Source organism: Dermochelys coriacea, chromosome 18 (assembly GCF_009764565.3).
Source record: "Dermochelys coriacea isolate rDerCor1 chromosome 18, rDerCor1.pri.v4, whole genome shotgun sequence".
Classification (NCBI taxonomy): domain Eukaryota; kingdom Metazoa; phylum Chordata; order Testudines; family Dermochelyidae; genus Dermochelys; species Dermochelys coriacea.
In genome coordinates, this window is record NC_050085.1 from 4,777,040 (window position 1) to 4,796,688 (window position 19,649).

The 19,649-nt window shown below is 53.5% G+C and overlaps 1 protein-coding gene across 1 annotated transcript in view; it reads left to right on the forward strand.

Moving 5' to 3' along the window:
- The first annotated feature begins 603 nt into the window (after positions 1 to 603).
- EPHB2 (EPH receptor B2) overlaps positions 604 to 19,649 on the forward strand; it is a 164,633-nt gene continuing 145,587 nt past the window's right edge. Inside the window, 2 exon segments of the mRNA XM_038376627.2 lie at positions 604 to 672; positions 9,978 to 10,662. Coding sequence (XP_038232555.1) covers positions 616 to 672; positions 9,978 to 10,662 — 742 coding nt within the window. The 5' untranslated portion in view covers positions 604 to 615.

A 19,649-nucleotide genomic window follows, 5' to 3' on the forward strand; every position in this document is an offset into this window, starting at 1 on the left:
TACCTGCCCTAGGCCTAGGAGGAGGGGTGCAGCACACTGAAGTTTTGTCTACCGCACCAGGTTGTCTTGAGTGGCCTCTATCTGCCACTCTGTGGATCCGCCCATTATCAGCCTGAGGGAGGGACTGCAAAACAGCTCCTCATGCCACTGGAGAATTCTCCCCAGCCCATGGTCCGGAGATCCCCAGTGCACGAGCTGAGCTGGGGCTGGACCTGGCGCCAAGGGACTGATTCAGTGCCACTGGAGGCAAAGGGCAGGCTCTCTGTGGATCAGGCCCTACGTGAGCATGGGCCCTCCTCCTTGTTGAGAGCTAGTGGAACTCCAGCTCTGGTGGAAGCCCTAGGCTCTGGAGTGGGTCATCAGTGGTACGGGAAGAGACAAGATGCTAACCTGGGGCGGAGGCTGCTCGCTGCCCAGGATCATAGCTGGTTTCTGCACCAATCTGCTTGTTAAGGCTTCTGCCCTGAGCCGTGACTGGAGGCCTTCCTGGGGTGCATGAATGGCTCCCCTGATCCGGACCCTGCTGAGCTGCTCACTCGGACCTGCCTGCTGAGGTTGCCTCCTGGTTCTCTCCCCTTGACGGCTCTCTTTTGTAATCTCCCCGCAGAAACGCTAATGGACTCCACCACGGCGACGGCAGAGCTGGGCTGGACAGTGCATCCTCCCTCAGGGGTGAGTTCTCTGTTCTCCTGGGGATTGAAGGGAACAGTGGTGTAGGACCCAGATTGGGGCATCTTAGCAATCTAGATGTTACTGTTTACTAAAAGAGATTCACTGAAACGGCCAAAACCAAAACAAGCAGATGGCAAAAACATTCCCCCCCAAATTCCTGAATTCTGAGATTCTGAAAATGTTTGATATGGGGTAAGATTTTAAAAAGCATCTGCGTGATTAGGAGCTGAATTCTCATTGGCTGTCAATCAGACTGAAACTCCTAAGGGGCTAAATCCCTTTTGAAAACGGCGGTCAGGTGCTTTTGAAGCTGTAGCCCACTCTCCGTAGTCACTGAAATGCTCAGAGAGGGGTGGGAGATTCAGCAAATGCTTCATCACAAAATTTCCTGGAACTTTTTTAATTGTCAAAACGTGAGAAATGTCAGTTATTCGGGTTGGAAAAGGGCGTGGCCCGGAACACTGAACCCAAACACACCCGCTGCAGGCCCAGGGCCTGGCATGAACTGGTGAGAATGGCAAGTGGAACTGGCCTGGCTTCTCTGGCTGGTTGGGAAGCAGCCAGAGCTAGACAGCTCAGCTCCTGCAAGTAGCTGCAGAAGGCGTGGCAGAGGGGTCCTGCCTTTCCCCTCTCCATAAGGGATACTGGCATCTCCTCCTGGCAATAAGTGCTGCAGTCTTAGGGAATTAGCACCGAGGAAGCCAGTCACTGTGGGCCAGATCTGACAGTGGTGATGCCCTGTCTGCTTGCAGCAATGGGAGCTTGCTGGAGGAAATACTGAGTAACACCCAGTAAGGGCGTGGGCACTTGGGTCTCTAAGTGGCGCACACGCCCAAGGAAGTTCAGTGAGGTAATTTGGACTCTCCCTACGCTCCACTCCAACCAGACCACTCCCACTGTGAACCAGATCCTGGGGGCCTTACTCAGACAAACTCCATCCGACTTCCAGGGGGGTATGACTCCAGACTCAGCCCTGGCCTGGAGGTTGTGAAGGACACCAGAGAAGCGCTGGGTCTTTTCTGTGCTCTCCCATAACACAAAGATTCATATGAAGAAATGAAGAGAAATACGGCGGCGCAGGTGGGCCTGTGGGATTTGAGCACCGTGTTCCCTTGTCCCTGCCTGGCAGCTGGGAGCAGCCCATGCTCACTGCAGATGACTCTCTGGGGCTGGGGCGAGGTGTTCTCTGCGGAGGGCCCTGAATTCTGACCGAGCCAAGTTTGGTGACTGTGTGTGCGCGTTGAGAGACTCTATTCTGTTGGGTCTGTGGGGCTGAGCTGGCAGGCTCCAGGAGAAGTATGACAGGCACACGGAGGCCAGGGTGTGTCTGCAGGGCAAGTGCAGAAGCTGTGCATCCGCCCCAGGGCTCACCCCAAAGCCATGGTGACAGAGACACCATGCTGGAGCACAGGTCCCTCGTCCATTTCCCCTTGCCTGGGGGAGGAGGAATTTCCTGTCCCACAGCAGCAAACTACAAGACCCCCATGTTGGTGGTTGGCTCAGCTGTGACGGCAGAGCACTTTGGAGGAGAGCTCCGACTAAGGCTCTCGTTCTCACCTGCTCCTGTGTCCTCACACCCAAGCAGTGTGAGGGGAGTCACCTGGTGCCAGAGCTGTGGGATCTCAGCTGGTCCGAAAGCCTCAATTCGAACCATTTGGCTCAGTGCAGGAAGTGCAGAGGAGTGTGACAGGCAGTCAGGGAAGCACTGGACGGTGACTCAGCAGAAGATCCAGATCTGAGATGTTGTTACTTAACCACCCCAGCTCCTGGGGCTGTGCTGAGGGCCAGAAACCCTGCCATGCCCAGACTGAATTCCCCTGCTGTAGTGTGGAAGGTCTTGGCACTGATAGGAGGGAGTATGCTGGTGTGGTTAAAGCATGGGGTGCAAGGTGGGCCGATATAGGGTCCATCTGCAGCACCACCACAGACTGGGGAAAGGCGCGGCCCCTCTCAGCACCTCAGCTCCCCGGCCACAGGGCCCTGCCTCCTGCGTGAGGCTGCGTTGCCACAGAGGTGCTGTACCAGGGCACGGTGTTATTGCCCAGCATCCACTGCAGCCTCCCATCTGCCTTGGGCACTGACAGGGCTCTCTGAGGTGTTAGACCGGAGCCCTGACACGCCTCACTCTTCCTGCTCCCCTCCCAGCTCAGGGTGTGGGGGGACCTGCCCTAGAGCCGGGGGCCTGGCCTGCAGTCACAGCTGGGGCATTGCCAGGCCACTCAAGGGGCCTCACTAGAGATTCTTTCTGAAGGTGCAGACAATCTGCACAATGGGCTCTCCAGCCCTGCGTCCCTGCTCCCCTGCAGCTCTGGGATCACCAGGGACTGGAGATGGCCTGGGGAACACCAGAGGCACAGAGAGCTTGGTGGACCCCAGAGATGCAGGCGGCTTGGCTTCCCGTTGGCCTCAATCGCCCTGACCTGCTTTGCCCTAACCTGACACGTCCGATCACAGGGGACCGGGCCAATACACCCCCGGCACGTGTGAGGGGATGGGGACAGGGCCAATACACCCCCGGCATGTGTGAGGGGATGGGGACCAGGCCAGTGCAGTTTCCTGCAGAACCCACCTGTATTTGTTGTGATTTTTTGGTTGCTTTTCTGTGCTACTTGCCTCTGTAATTTGGTGCCACTGCCTTTGTAAGACACTGGGACAGTTATCTTCTGGAGGATAACGCTGGAAGAGCCATGTTTCATGCAGGACAGGGAAGTTCCCGTCAATAGATTTTGTGACTGAATGTTCATTTGCTTCCTCTTTATCCCTCCTGGCCACTCAGCATTGCTAACAGCCAGTGACCGAAATGTGGGGCAAAACCTGCTGCAGGTTTCCACTGCAATATAGATGATAGTGAGAAATAAAATCTGTGGAGGCAGATTTGAGGACAGTGCAAATGAGGAAAATTGGAACTGTGTGAGCATGATGTGGCTGCCTTTATGTGAATGCCTCCACTGGGTATTTAGCCTAAATGTGCATGGCGCAATCTCCGTGCCTAGCACTGTAGGGCTTGAGTGTTTCTCATGAGGCTTTTCACAGCCTAAAGGGCCAGGGCCGTCGGGCAGGCATGCTTTGGCAGCTCTCGGAGAGTTAGCATTGAATTTCTGCTGGCAGCAAGCGGCGGAGAGGTTTGCTCTGGCTAGTGTCTTGTGCTGGGTAAGGCAGTCCTGTTTTCAGGGAGGGCATCTTCCCAACACATCAGGTTTCACGTCCACGGGAAACTGTGTGGCTTCTCAGTGAGCAGGCTTATGGATACACCATTCCAGCTGCCTGGGATTTTGTCACTAGTGCCTACCAGATTCCGCCTCTTGCTGCACTCCAAGCGGAGTGTGCTGCTTAGTGTTTCCAAAGACGCTCACTGCTGCATACTGCTCCCTGCTTGCAGCAGGAACCTGGCAACCCTGGACACTGCTGCTTCATGCTGCTACAATCCATGATGCTGGTTACTGCCTGTGCCATGAGAAAGATTCGGGCTTTAGGTGTTGTGGGTGGGATGGGGGCACTGCTGGATGCTGCACCTTTTCTGGCCTGGACAAAGCCATGGGAGGAGCTCTGCTTTCTTGGGAAGGCTCAGTTGATTGCTAAGCCTTCTCCCAGCCAGTGTCCCTCTCACATCTGTGCACACCACAAATGAACAACTCTTATGCCTGCCCCTGCCTGCTGGGTAAGCCATGCATTCCTGCTCCAGGGTGTGCTCAGCGCCACCTGTGCCGAAGGGAGATGTCCCCAAATGTTAACCGGGTTCTCCCCTGAGAAGGAGCCTTCAGGCCCCTGCAAGGATCCGGGAGCTAGGGGCAGCAGAGGGGCAAAGGGCTTTATTTGGCAAGCACATGGATTTGGGGCGTGTCCATTCACTCTGTGGAAAGGAGACCCGTGTCTTTCGCTTGCCTTCCACCTGGGCTCCATTGATAGCATGTTCAGCAGCAGCCTGGATATTCAGCACTGGGGTGGAGTTTTGCCACATCCAAGGCAAGGAGAACCTTTCTTTTGCCCTCTCTCTGGAAGTACTGGGCTCTGTGGAGGCACAGACTAGGGAACATTGTTTGCGGGGCTCAGCTGTGTCAAATCGGTGCCTTTCCCGGAGCTGAGAGCCAGGCCTTCACTGCAGCATTGGTCCACATTGGGAACCAGAGGCTGGAGAGAGCTTGGAGAACAACAGGTGCCATGGGTTGGAAAACAAACCCTGCCAGGTGTGGAAGGCTCAGGGGACTGGGCAGGGTCAGTCTGGAGAGGAGGCAGCTAAGGGAGATGTAATAATGGCCTTTAGATCTGCCAGGAGACCTTGTGCAGCAGACAGGCTCAGCTATTGCTATTAGTCACCAGGGATGGTGCCCCAGCACGTAGATGAGCCTGCCACAGGGAAAGCCCAGGGAAATAGCAGGGGAAACATCCCAAATATGACTGCATAGGGAGACCCTGGTGTCCTCTCCACCCCCAAGCCTCAGTCCCTAGGGGAGCTTTAGAAAGCATGCCATCAGCCCTGCACCCAGGCCCTGAGCGATGGATCAGTCACTAGGAGTTCAGATGTATTTCCTGGGTGTTACCTGGGTCCTGGGTCTCCTCTCACAGTCCCTGGAGTGAGTTGGGAGGTGCTGGGGTGCTCGTCAGACCAGCCAGCTCTGCTGGCTGTTGGGGTCAGAGTTTCAGCAGCCAGCCTCTCCCCTTGAGAACATCCAACGGAACCTGCTTGGCGCAGAAAGTCTTGACTATCTGCCCCAGTGGGCTTGAAAACTGGGGACAAAGAACATCCAGGAACTGTTTTCCTGTGCGTCAGTGTAGCATGTCACCCAGACTGATCTGAGGGGTTGCGGAAAGAGGGAGCAGGGACATAGGACAGGGTGAGGTGAGGTCGGTGGGCAGTCAGTCTTGGTCAGGGTATTGCTGTTGTTTATTTGGATTACCATCATGCTGAGGACAGTTCTGGCCCAGGCCCCCATGGAGCCAGGTGCTGTACGAACATAGAATACCAGCAGGGTCCCAGGCTCAAGGAGCTGCCTGTCTAGATGAGCTTGGTGGGTTTGGGGGTGGAGGCATGAGAGGTGGGGAGATTAGGGGAGGGGGATAGGAAGCAGCCATAAAACAAGAAGGAACCATTCCAGTCACACATGCCAAATGTCTAGAGAGGTTGTTTTCCCTGTAGGTTTGTTCCATGTCTGATGTGAGGTGAGTTTGTGGGTCTCAGTCAGGGCAGTGGTCCCCAAACTGTGTGTGGGGCATGGAGGAACATCCGGGGGGCGCATGGTAGGACTCATGCCAGCCCCCATGTGGTGGCGGCGGGGGGGTGTACCACCCAGCCCCGCTCTGTGCCCAGCTCCACTCCAGCCCAGCCCCCAGCTGCAGCTGTGGCCCCTGCTCAGCTCCCGGCCCCTGGCCACGGCCCTGCTCTTGGTCCCCGCTCCTGGCCGTGGCTCCGCCCCCAGCTGCCTCCCCCGGCCACAGCTCTGCTCCCAGCCTGGGGAGGCGTGGACACATTCCATTACTGGTAAGAGGGGCGCGAGAGGAAAAGTTTGGGCACTGCTGGTTAAGGGCTCAGTGCCCTTTTCACAGGCTGGCCCTGACTCCCTTCTTTGCTGGCAACCTCAGGACAGAGGCTGAGGAGTGACTGAGCTCCCCTCTCCTCTCCTCTCCGAGGGGCCCCCCTGTCTCAGCCATGTGCTCAGCATGGGGAAGCTTGGCTGCCCCCACTGCTCATGCTGCTGCTGCTGCTGCTGCTAAACCGGACACTTTCCATTTCCTGGGCTGCTAATCGGCACCTTCCACCAATGCTGATGGCCAAGGTTCAACCTGGAAAAGGATTTTACCTCCAAGTTAGGAACTCCTGAGAAAGCAGGTTCCCGTGGAATGTCTGCCCCCTTTGTAACCACGGTGGGACCAGTGGGAGATATCTGCAAAAGGCATCGTGTGACTTTACTGCGAGGCCAGACCGTTAACAGGCCCCTGCTGGAGAGGATCCCTGGTAAAGACATGACCTGCTGGGATTCACGTCCCTGCCGCAACCTCACCACACAGCCCCCAGAATGCCATGCACACACCACCCCCGATCCATCTTCTGGGAACCGAGAATGGGGCTGGGCAGCAAACCCTATTCACAAACCAGAGCAGTTCCCTGCAGACAAGGCAGAGGCTGGGCCTCAGCCCAGGGGTTAAGTGTTTAATTAGGGTTTCTGCTACATTTCAAGCAGTTAAAGGAGCCCTGACAAGTAGTTTGGAGTGAATAGTTCTCCTTCAGCACCTTAACACAGGTCTAATCTGGATGGCGAATGCCCTTTGTGATGTGTTTGAACCCTACCCAGCCTGGCACTGAGAGATCAAAACTCTAGTCCGTTTGGTTAGACCTACACTGCCTAGCCCAGAACTTTCCTGCTGGTGCAGTGGGAGCAGCGTGTCCCAAGAGCTGTCCCGGGAATGCTAGCGCAGAGGCAGGGAAGCTTGGAAGGGGGAGCCGGGTGTCCCAGAGGGGAGAATGAGTGATGTTCACCAGCCTGACCAGGCCAAAGCCCAGGTGGGTGGCGGATGTGGGCTGGGGTGGGGTGGGGAGGGGAGGGATCTGTTTCAGCTTCCCAGGTGATGGTCTCCCAGCCAGTGGGGAGCGAAACTACAACAAACAAATGCCTGGCTTGGCTGGCCGTGCCCCTTGGAGGTGAGCAGGGCGGTCCCTGCTGACGGGTCCCTCTCCTCATCAGGAATGAGATGCACTCTGCTAGGCTCACTAGTTCTTGTCTCTGCAGAACGGGGCGAAGGCCTGCTCTCCCCCACCCACTACTTTGCAGGCTGTTCATAGAAGGCTGCCCCAGAATGGGGTGTAAGGTGCCCCCTGCCCGCCCAGGATAGGTCCTGCAAAGCCTCAGGCTGCCTTTCCTGGCAGAGCAGGGCTGCGAGCGAGAAGGAACTACTGCACTGACACCCTAATGGCAAAGAGGGACTGGTGGGGCAGCTCATTCCTTTAGCAGAGCCCACTTCCTGGGGGCACAGGGCCTCCTAAAACGTGTGTCATTGTAACCCACTGCTGTGGGTTTACCAGGTTCCCCTTGGGGAATCCGCAGAGGACAGGAGTCTGTTGCAGCCCGAGCCAGGAAGCTTGGCTCTTTAGTTCAGGCTGTGTTTAGTTTTGGAGAGCCCCAGTTCAGCACCTGTGTGCTGGCCAAGAGAGCAGCCATCACATGCTGTTCTTATTGGCTGTGTTATTGGGCCAGGGATCAGTCAGGAACTCTGGAGTTTCTCACTTCTTGGCTGCTGGGTGAGTCCAGCCCAGGCTGATGCCTTGTGTAAAATGAGCCGACAGGTCTCAATCTAGTTCCTAGTATCCCTGTTATACAAGAAGCTGTCCCATGTGGCACTAATGGAACCCTTTATGAAAGACTTTGAAGAAGCAATGGGCCCCGGAGCCCAAATTCCACTGTCAACCCCAGGCTTCAGGCCAAGGTTGCAGGCAGAGTGGGAGCTTGCGCTGCCCCTGTGGTGTCTGTTCTGTGTGGAACAGAGGCCTTTGGTCTGCACGGTCCCTGCTGATGCAGCACCTGGCACAGCACATGCACGTTCTCGCACTCAGCTTCAGAAAAGGAAAGTAGACAATGATGCATTAGTAGCAGCATTGCCAGCAGATCGAGGGAAGTGATAATTCCCCTCTATTTGGAACTGATGAGGTCCCATCTGGAGTATTGTGTCCAGTTTTGGTCCCTCCCCTACAGAAAGGATGGGGACATATTGGAGATAGTCCAGTGGAGGGCAACGAAAATGATCAGGGGACTTGGGCACATGACTTATGAGGAGAGGCTGAGGGAACTGGGCTTGTTTAGTCTGCAGAGGAGAAGAGTGAGGGGGGATTTGATAGCAGCCTTCAACTACCTGAAGGGGGGTTCCAAAGAGGATGGTGCTCAGTTGTTCTCAGGGGTGGCAGATGACAGAACAAGGAGCAGTGGTCTCAAGTTGCAGTGGGGAGGTCTAGGCTGGATATTAGGAAACACTATTTCACTAGGAGGGTGGTGAAGCACTGGAATGAGCTACCTAGGGAGGTGGTGGAATCTCCATCCTTAGAGGGTTTTAAGGTCAGGCTTGACAAAGCCCTGGCTGGGATGATTTATTTGGGGATTGGGCCTGCTTTGAGCAGGGGTTTGGTCTAGATGGCCTCCTGAGGTCTCTTCCAGCCCTAATCTTCTATGATTCTATGTTACAGCCACAGTTTTCTCTCTGGACCATGCAAGGCACAGTGCTGGGTTGGGGCAGCGTCCCCTACAACTCAGCATCCGTCCCATCTCGGGATGGGGACAGGAGGCAGAGCTACGGATGAGGTTATTCACCAGGCCCCCAGCGCAGACAGGGAGATGCAGAGCTGAGACGACATTTTACTTGGAGAAAAAATATGGAAACACACAGTACATTTCCAAGACATCTGTCTCCATCACAAAGGAGCATTGAAAGGCACAAATACACTGAAGTCAATGGGAGTTTTGCCATTCACTGCAGTGAAGCCAGGATTTCACCCCTGCAGTCTGACTCCATTGCCCTTCTTCGGGCCGTCAGTTGTACCTGTGTAATGGTGAAATAGTCATTCACTCCCTTTGCCCAGCTGTAAGTGACGGCTCAGGGTGGAGGTGATGGAGACTCTAACCCTTCATGGTTTTTTTTTGCAATTTATTTTTTAAAATATCAAGTAACCCTTTCCCCTGTGACCGTGGAATGAGCCAGGAGGTGAGAGCCCTTCTAACAGAGGCCCAGGCTGTGCTAGACACATATAGGTACTTTAATGACCCTTGAAGTGTCTCCTCTGCCAATCAGTGCATGCATCTCCCACTAACACGAGTGGAAATCAAGTAACCACCCAGGAGAACAGAACCCCTAGCCGGTGTAGTGGCTTTGTCCTGTCCCAGCAGTGCCAGTGTAGCCTGAGTGCACCACGTGTCCTTTGGCTGCTCCCTCCCCAGCTCCCTCCTTCATTGCATCAGCCATTCCCAGCACCTGGCTGCGCAGTGCATTAGATGAGCATGAAGTGTTTGAGGCGTGTGCCTTGGCTCAGGGAGCACGGAGACTGGGAGGGACCCAGTGTACGCTGGCATTGGACTGTGGGGTGGCTGCACCTAGCCAGAGCCCTAGTGTAGATACAATTGACCCTGGTGCAGCACAGTTTGTACTGATGCAGCTGATCCCACATTGAAATGGGCTTCTCCTCTCCCTCCCAGCAGCCTGAGTCTTTGCCTGTCAGGGGGTGGGGAGAGGCAGAAATCTCCCCCACCAGGTATGTAAACGGGCGCAAGCCGACTGCCGGTGAATGTAAATGCAATGCAGCCCAGTGACTCTTTGTGTCCCATCCACAGTGGGAAGAGGTGAGCGGATATGACGAGAACATGAACACGATCCGGACGTACCAGGTGTGCAACGTCTTTGAGTCCAATCAGAACAACTGGCTGCGGACCAAGTACATACGGAGGAGAGGAGCTCACCGCATTCACGTGGAGATGAAATTCTCCGTCCGGGACTGCAGCAGCATCCCAAACGTTCCTGGCTCCTGCAAGGAGACCTTCAATCTCTACTACTTCGAATCTGACTTTGACTCGGCCACCAAGACCTTTCCCAACTGGATGGAGAATCCCTGGGCAAAGGTGGACACCATCGCAGCTGATGAGAGCTTCTCCCAGGTGGACCTGGGTGGCCGAGTGATGAAAATCAACACCGAGGTGCGCAGCTTTGGGCCAGTCTCCAAGAATGGATTCTATCTCGCATTCCAGGACTATGGGGGCTGCATGTCCTTAATTGCTGTCCGGGTCTTCTACCGCAAGTGCCCCCGAGTGATCCAGAATGGGGCTGTGTTTCAGGAAACACTCTCTGGAGCAGAGAGCACTTCATTGGTGGCGGCCAGGGGGTCGTGCATTACCAACGCGGAGGAGGTGGATGTCCCCATCAAGCTGTACTGCAATGGGGACGGGGAGTGGCTGGTGCCCATTGGACGGTGCATGTGCAAGGCTGGCTATGAATCGGTAGAGAACGGGACCATATGCAGAGGTAACCATTTCTCTTTGCTTTTGTTACAATGCTGTGTCCTTAGCATGGGAACCTGTGATTGCGCCAGGCCAGGGCACATAGGCCACAGCCCCCTGGCTCTTGAAGGTGCCTCAACATGCTGCTTCTCCTGCAGGCAGAGGAAGGTTGGCTGGCACAGATTCTTTCACATGCTGTTAGCAAACCTACCCTACGCAGTGGCTTTGTCCTGTCTCAGCAAGTCTGAGTGCACCACGTATCCTTTGGCTGCTCCCTCCCCAGCTCCCTCCTTCATTGCATCAGCCATTCCCGGCACCTGCCTGCCAGGCAGTGGCTCTTTGGCAAACTGTTGGTGAGTGGGATTTGTAGGAGATATTATAGGCCCTGCTTCCTGGCAGTGGAGGTGGGTGGGAGAACCTGCGTTCTGTGGGCATTGCTCAGGGTGAAGAATTAGGATTTGTAGCTTTACTCTGCAGCTCTGTCAACCTGACAGTGTCGTCCGCAGCCAGGGAGGGGAACAATAGGAGAACAGCCCAAACAAAGGCCCAAGGGAGCACACACTCTGCCTAGAGCAACAGATGGGCCTCGCTGGGAGGGCTGCAGTAGTGTGTGTGCGCGACTGGTCACTTCCCCTTTGTTCTTCCTATGGGGAGCTTTCCCTGCTCTTGCCTGCACTGGGCAGCATGATCCAGTCCCTTCCATTCATTCTGCAGGCTCTTCATGATCTCTGTGAGAGCTGGCCATTGGTTCTAAACATGGATCTGGCTGGCTGATCTCCATACACCTCTCCGTCATTTGCTGATTTCCCATCACTATGGTCCCTGTTCATAGCCTGCTTGGACTGCCTGTCCTTGTGCCTGGGGGCACCATGAACACATGCTCCTTCTAGCTAAGCTTCTGCTCATACCTGTGCGCTCCTGACTTTCTGAGCACGCCTGCCCATTTGTGCCCGAGTCTGGGTGCCCGCTGGTGTGTACGGTGGCCAGGCTTGTACTCCCGAGCCATTTGAGGGACACGCACACACAGACATGGCGTGTTCCATGTTCAGTGCCCGCGCCATGCATGCTGATCTCCCAGTCAATCTGCTGTGCTTCACCTGGGAAAATGCCAAGTAGAAGGCTTGCCCTCGACTGGCTAGGGGGTCCTGGCATTGCCTGATTACAGCACCTGTGAGTCATGCAACTCAAGGATGCCAGCAGCTCTTAGCATTGCAGGGCTGGATTACGCTAGCCAATCAGAACAGGTGGCGAAAGGATGGGCAGCCAGAGTCCCTCTCTACAGCAGCAGGGTCTGAAGGGGAGTCCATTCTTAGGGAGAAATGTGATCCAAAGGGATTATGTTTAGATTGTAACAGGACGTCCAGACTACAGAGCAATGTCTAACAGAGGTACTGCTAGGAGTGGCTGCAATCTGGTCCCTTACTGTGGTGGGGAGGGAAGAGCAGCTGGAGAGGGTCTCCCAGGAATGAATAACTTTCACTTGCTCCCCCCGTAATTCTTTCTGGCCTTCCAGGCTCCTCCCCCAGTTCCACTGCTCTCTTCCCCCCATGTCTTCAGGCCTGTTCACACTCCTGGTGCCAGCTCCCATCTTAGCTGCTGCTTCTAAGAGATAAAGTTTCACTTGCAATTGCCTGGAGACTCAGGGGAATCACAAATTCCTCAGCAGATAGGCAGACCCTGGGTGAACCAGTGAGATACAAGCACAGGAGAGACCACCAGGACCAGGGCCTCCTGCAGGCACAGAAAGTCAAGGTCTGCCAGTCCCACTCACTGCTCAGCAGGGAGGAGAACTCTCCCTCAAGATCCCAGCCAGCATGATCCTCCCTCACTCTCCGCTGGCACTTTTTGTATCCCTGAGAACTCCACGATTAGGCCCTTCTGCCCCATGGGAAGGGTACTCGAGAGAGGTTGCACTGCGACTGGAATACAGCTGAATCAGCGTGACTTCCACTGGGGTTTGCTGAGGGTTCTGGCTGGAGCAACTCTGCCTTCCCCAGTCCTGGGGGGTGGCAGGAAATAGGCTCGGGGGTCACCTTGGCCTTCCCAATGGTCAGACAGAGCCCCGGATCTTGCTGCTCACAGCTCCTGCTAAAGGAATCTGAGTCATGTGCTGCAGGTAGGGGTGGGGGCAGTGTGGGTGCGCTGTGATACCTGGCTGGAGGTGTCAGGGATTTGGATCTGGTTGTTCACTGTTTTTCTGCTGTAACAGAATAAGTGTAAGTCAAGTTTTTCTGTTCTCTGTCAGGTGTGGTCATTGAAGGGCCCAAAAGATCTGAGGGCTGGTTCTCTGGTTAATCGCTGTGGGCATGTCTGGATTAAATCATCAGTTAATGGGAACATTCTACATCCTGGACCTCAGTGCAAAACCCCCCTTTGTCTGCAGCTGAGGACTGAGGCATCAGCAGAGTTGTGCGTGGAGCTGGGTGGGCAGCTGCACAGCAGGGTGAGGGGCTTTGGTGGAGGAGCAGATGTACAGGGGAAGAGTGCAGAGTGTCATTGTACTGTGTCAAACTCCAGCCGATTGCTTTGGTGACCAGGTGGAACCGTGGAGGGTCACCCCACTGTGTGCTCCCTTGTCTGTTTCCACCAGCCCCTCCAGAGTGCTGCCTACAGCCCAACCATGGAGTAAAGGTGACCGTGCTGATGTAATAGACTTAGGCTTCTGCAAGGGGTTTGACTTGGTACCACGGGACATTTTGATTTAAAAACTAGAGAGAGAGAAGAGTATCATGGCGCACATTAAAGGGATTAAAAACTGGCTAACTGATTGGTCTCAAAATGTGATGGTCAGTGGTGAATTGTCATTGAACAGGTGGGTTTCTAGTGGGATCCCATAGGGATCAGTTCTTAGCCCTACATTACTTAATATTTTTATCAGGGGTCTGGAAGAAAACAAATTCATCACCGATAAAGTCTACAGATGACACACAATTTTCTGGGGTGTGTTAAATAATGAAGAGGACAGATCACTGATTCAGAGCGATCTGGATTGCTTGGTAAATTAGCCTCACGCTAAATGTAAATATATACATCTAGGAACAAAGTGGGTAGGCTATGCTTACGCGATGAGGGACTCTATCTTGGGCAGCAGTGTCTCTGAAAAAGCTTTTGCGGGCAGTGGGTAATCAGCCGAACATGAGCTCCCAGTTTGACACTGTGGCCAAAAGGGCTAATGGGATCCTGGAGATGCTTAAACGGGGGAATCTTGAGTAGGAGCAGAGAGGTTATTTCACCTGTGTACATGGCACTGCTGCAACCGCTGCAGGAATTCTGTGCCCAGTTCTGGTGTTCTCAGTTGAAAAAGGATGAGGCTAAACTGGAGAGGGTTCAGAGGAGAGGCAAGAGAATGATTAAAGGATTAGGAAACCTGCCTCATCCTGATAGACTCAAAGAGCTCAATATTTTTGTTAAGCTAAATAGAATGTTAAGGGGTTGATCACAGTCTATAAGTAAAAAGAAAAGGAGTACTTGTGGCACCTTAGAGACTAACAAATTTATTAGAGCATAAGCTTTCGTGAGCTACAGCTCACATCATCGGATGCATCCGATGAAGTGAGCTGTAGCTCACGAAAGCTTATGCTCTAATAAATTTGTTAGTCTCTAAGGTGCCACAAGTACTCCTTTTCTTTTTGCGAATACAGACTAACACGGCTGCTACTCTGAAACCAGTCTATAAGTAGTTACCTGCGGAACAAATATTTAATAATGGGGTCCTCAGTCTTGCAGAGGAAGGTCTGATGTGATCCAATGACTGGAAGTTTCAAGCTAGACAAATTCAGACCGGAAATAAGGCGTATCATAGAATCATCATAGAAGATTGGGGTTGGAAGAGACCTTAGGAGGTCATCTAGTCCAACCCCCTGCTCAAAGCAGGACCAACACCCACTAAATCATCCCGGCCAGGGCTTTGTCAGGCCGGGCCTTAAAAACCTCTAAGGTGGAGATTCTACCACCTCCCTAGGTAACCCATTCCAGTGCTTCACCACCCTCCTAGCATACATTTTTGACAGTGAGGGTAATAAACTGTTCCAATGGCTAATCAGGGCAGTGGTAGATTTTCCATCACTGGCCATTTTTCAATGAAGAGTGGATGTTTTTCTCACAGATCTGCTCTAGGAATTACTGTGAGGCAGGTCTCTGGCTGGTGTTATACTGGAGGTCAGTCTAGATGATCACAGTGGGCCCTTCTGGCCTTGGAATCTATGAATGTCTGACTCGCTACCCTAGCAGTCACAGTGAAAGAAATTGGTCACAGGGCTGTGCCGAAGGGACACAGTGACTTACCAATGGAGCAGGTCCTGGAGACCAATATTACTGTTAGAAAAGGGACCGTCAGGAGAATTCAGCCCTGTCTAAGCCAGAGGAAGGGCAATTATGCCCCCTGCTCTGATGCTCATCTCAGTCCTGGTGCAGGGTACGGCAGCCATCTGTGGGCCATTGTAGTGTCTGCAGAATCTGTAGGATGTCGTAACTTTCTGGCCTGTCCCCTCCTGCCTGCTCTCTTCCTGCCCCACAATGCCCCGTGCAGGGGGACCAGGTGCAGGGATGTCGCTGCAGAAGGTACCCTCAGGGCCACACAGCTGCCAGATAGCCCGTTTGTACTGGGTATGCCAGCACGAAGGTTCTGCAGGGCACAGTGACTGGGGCACACCATCTCTGTGATACTGTCTGTGCACGTGGAAAAATGAGGGTATTCTCTCCCTCTTCTGCACGCTCATGTCCCTGCCCTCTCCTACCCTCACTCAGGCCTGGTCACACTTTAAAATTACATCAACCTAGCTACGTGCTGGAGTTGGGTCGACCTAACCTTCGGTGTAGATGTGGCTAGGTCAACAGAAGGATTCTTCTATCAGCTTAGCTACTGCTTCTTAGGGAGGTAGATTACCTGCATCAATGGAAACCCCGCTTCTGTTGATGTAGGAAGTGTGTCTGCTCCAGCAGCCCTGTAGCTGTGCCGCTGATGTGGCTGTAGTGTAGACATGTCCCAGGGTCAGTCCGGTGCCTGCTCAGAGGGTGCTGGAAAGGGAATGCTTCTCTTGGAGATGATGGTAGTAGCTGGGGTGCTAACAGGGTGCAGGTGAGCGGCAGGCCAGGGTGGAGGTGTGGGAAGGGAAAGTGACAGTCTGGTTGGAGAGAGAAGTACAGTTTTGCAGCTATGGAAAACACTGACAAGGGAACTCCCAGGCCCAGGGGCAGGATGGATGATAGGGGAGAGAGAGCCAGGGAAGCTGCTGAGATATCGGGAGGGAGGAAGAAAAGCGTGCGAGCCTGTGAAAAGGAGCAAAAAGAGCCAGCGCAGCCAGGGGGATGAGATTGGCTCCTGGGCAGACACAGTTATTGAAACATTTCATTCCAGCCAACAGAGCTGTCCCTTGTCCAAGCTAAATATAAAAATCCCATTACAGCCCCGATAGCATCTTGGCAATCGGTGTCAAGACGGAGTTTCTTCAAGATCAATTATAGATATGGTGGAGGGGATTGTGAAGGGCGAGGTGCATCCTAATGCACGTGCTGCGGGGTGGGGGAGTGCGTTGCCTCCCAGCGGGGAAGGGAGGGGAAAGGCAGCGGGCAGGCCTTAAACTCCCTGAATCTCTGCGACAATTAAAGGGATGAACTGGCCTGGGATCAGAACAGGCCCTTTTGGGTCTGCGTGATTAGCCTCCATCTTTGAACAGGAAAGGCTGGCCCCTGGAGAACCCCAGGACAGGTGCTGTGTTGGGCCATAGGCCCCCTGCACACCCTAGTGCAGGGGCCAGGCAAGCATGGGGCAGGGCAAGAGCAGAACACTGGGGAGAGTCTCTGGGGCTCTAGGTGGTGAAGTGACTCCTGAGAAACTCCTGGGGGAAGCTTTGTCTTCTGTGCTGCACTGTAAGCACTGCACCCTGGTGATTTGGGGCTGTCCTTGAGGCTGTTGGTGCCCTTGGCAGAGATCAGTGCAGCCAGGACTTCTAATTTACAGCAGCCTCCTGAAAGTACCTGTAGGTTGCTCCACAGCACCACAGACTGTCCTGTAGCACGGCCTTACCTGACATGTCCTGGTGTTGGGACTTGTATGGAGAGGGTGTGGGGGGGCCATCAGTATAAGGTGGCCTGGGACATACCAATGAAGTGCCTGCACTTGGGAATTCTCCATCAATCCCTTGTGTCTGTTTACAGCCTCTGTACCCTGCCACATCTTCTTGTAGGGGCCAGGCAGGGGACCTGAAACCTCAAGGCTGTGCCAGCCTCTCTAGGACATTATACCTCTCCCAGGTCCCTGGCTTTGGGCGGGAGAGCGGGGTAAAGCTTTCTGTGCCAGCCTTGGACAGATATGATGGGATTTGCTGGAGCCTCTACAGTGTGGGCCCAAGCCAGGAGGAGATGGAAGGGTTGAAGAGGACATGCAGGCAGATTCAGAGGCACGTGTACAACCCCCTGTCTCAGGGAGGACAGACAATGAGTGAGGGATAGCAGAGGGAGATCCCTGTAGATATGAATGGTGTTGGGAAATGGACCTTCCAAGGAGGAATGTCCAGGGAGAAGGGGCTGAAGGAACCCCAGAGGGAGTCCTGCTTGTAGCAGAACATGGCCCACCATGCACACCAGGTGTGGTAGGGTAGGTGCTTGTGATCACAGGTACCAATGCTCTCTGGATGTCTCAGGGTCAGTGCTAGTGATCATGGGGACCAGTGACCTCCAAGGGTCAGACATAGGTGCTCTGAGGACAAAAGAATGGGTAGGTTCTTCAGCATGAACCACCCAGCCCTCTCTCTTGTAAGTGGGTGGAGGGGGACGGTAGGTTGTTAACGAGACTCCCAAGGGACTGATGAGCACAGAGCTGGACTGGCTGCTGCCAGCAGTGACACACGCTGTGTTTATACAGTTCCTAGCATGGTGGGGTCCTGGTCCACGATGGGCTCCTAGGTGCTAGCATAAATAATACTACAGAGCTGGAAAAGCCACGCAAGGTCCTGTCCAGCCTGCTCCAGAGAGCAGCTGGACATTGTTGTTTCTGTTCTTGGGAAATTCTGAAAAAAAATCTTCAATCTGAATCGAAACAAAAAACCAAAATTTCCCATGGAATGACAATTTTTAAAAAATCCTGTTTGAGAACCATCAAAATGTTTTGTTTCAAGTTGATTCCTTTTATTTTGACTTTTATATTATACAAACATATTAAATATAATACATTCTATGTATTATTAACTAAACTATAGATATAGGATGAAATGTAATATTTTAATGTAATATAAAAGTCAAAACGAGGGCAAGTCAGATGAGAGTCAAACCCAGATATTTTTGCCTGATCAGAGTGAAATGTTTCGCCGCTATCCAATGGAAAGGAGAAAGTCGGAATGATTCCTGTTGATTTTCTTTCATAAAGAATTGTAAAAAGAAAAGGAGTACTTGTGGCACCTTAGAGACTAACAAATTTATTAGAGCATAAGCTTTCGTGAGCTACAGCTCACTTCATCGGATGCATTTGGTGGAAAAAACAGAGGAGAGATTTATATACACACACACAGAGAACATGAAACAATGGGTTTATCATACACACTGTAAGGAGAGTGATCACTTAAGATAAGCCATCACCAGCAACAGGGGGGGGAAGGAGGAAAACCTTTCATGGTGACAAGCAAGGTAGGCTAATTCCAGCAATTAACAAGAATATCAGAGGAACAGTGGGGGGTGGGAGGGAGAAATACCATGGGGAAATAGTTTTCCTCCTTCCCCCCCCCTGCTGTTGGTGATGGCTTATCTTAAGTGATCACTCTCCTTACAGTGTGTATGATAAACCCATTGTTTCATGCTCTCTGTGTGTGTGTGTGTGTGTGTATATAAATCTCTCCTCTGTTTTTTCCACCAAATGCATCCGATGAAGTGAGCTGTAGCTCACAAAAGCTTATGCTCTAATAAATTTGTTAGTCTCTAAGGTGCCACAAGTACTCCTTTTCTTTTTGCGAATACAGACTAACACGGCTGCTACTCTGAAACCTATAAAGAATTGTGTCAGCATTGACAGGTTTCCGGGAAATGTTTCAGATTTGATGGCGCTGCAGATCCCGATGTCAATGCTGGCCCAAGCAGCTCTCGCCAGCCAGTACTGCCGGCACAGCCAGTCAGGTGCTCGAGCTTCCGCCACTCGCCTGGGAGACTCATGAAGCCTATGGCGTGGCGTGGCAGCCACAGGCTGCAGCCCAATCTGAGAGGAGAGGGAGTAATTTGAAAGTGATCTAGAAAGTGAGTGAACAGAGGAGGGGGAAGGAAACCAGAGTGGGGAGAGCGGGAGTGAGATGGGGGAGAGCTGGGCTGTGTCTTCTCTTTGGTTTCCTAGCAGCAGGATTTGGCGAGGTGCAGTGACTCAGTGCTGGTTAATAACACAGTGGCCTGCAATCCAGTCGTCTTGGGGCAGCTGGCTCAAGATCTGCGCCACAGCAAGTGGGGGGTGTTCCCTTGGGGGCCACGCTGGCAGGGACTCAGTGACAGGGTGATGGAGGGGTTGGAGCTGGAAGGTGTTTGGGGAAGGTGCCAGGTCTGACGGCCCAGCTTTGGATTCCCACAGTGGGCTGGGCTCCTGGAAAGCCCAGGGGGAATGGGAACAGGAGGGTGGACATCCACAGAGAGAGAATGCGTTTGCAGGGATAATAACCGTCCCCACCAGAGTCTGAGACCCAGGACTGCCCCATCCCAATGGGGCTGAGCAGAGTAGCCTGTGGGCAGGGTAACATTTGGCCTAGACACCAATGGGAGCAGGGGCCCAGCCCTGCTTGTGTCTACAGAGACGGTCCTGATCTCTAAACTGGCTCACTGGATGGAAAGGGCATGGGGGGTCAGGGAGGGAGGTGGGTGGGGTTTAATGTGGGGGTTTGGGAGGGAAGGATATAAGGTACAGTGGTGAAGACTGAGGCAGAGGCATATGGCTGTGAGGCAGACGGAGGGGGCTGTGAGACCTCATAGGAAGCTGAGGATAGAGGGGCCTGAAAGAAGGGGGCTGGAAGAGAGAGGGAGGGAGTCCAGGGCTGTGGTCAGTGG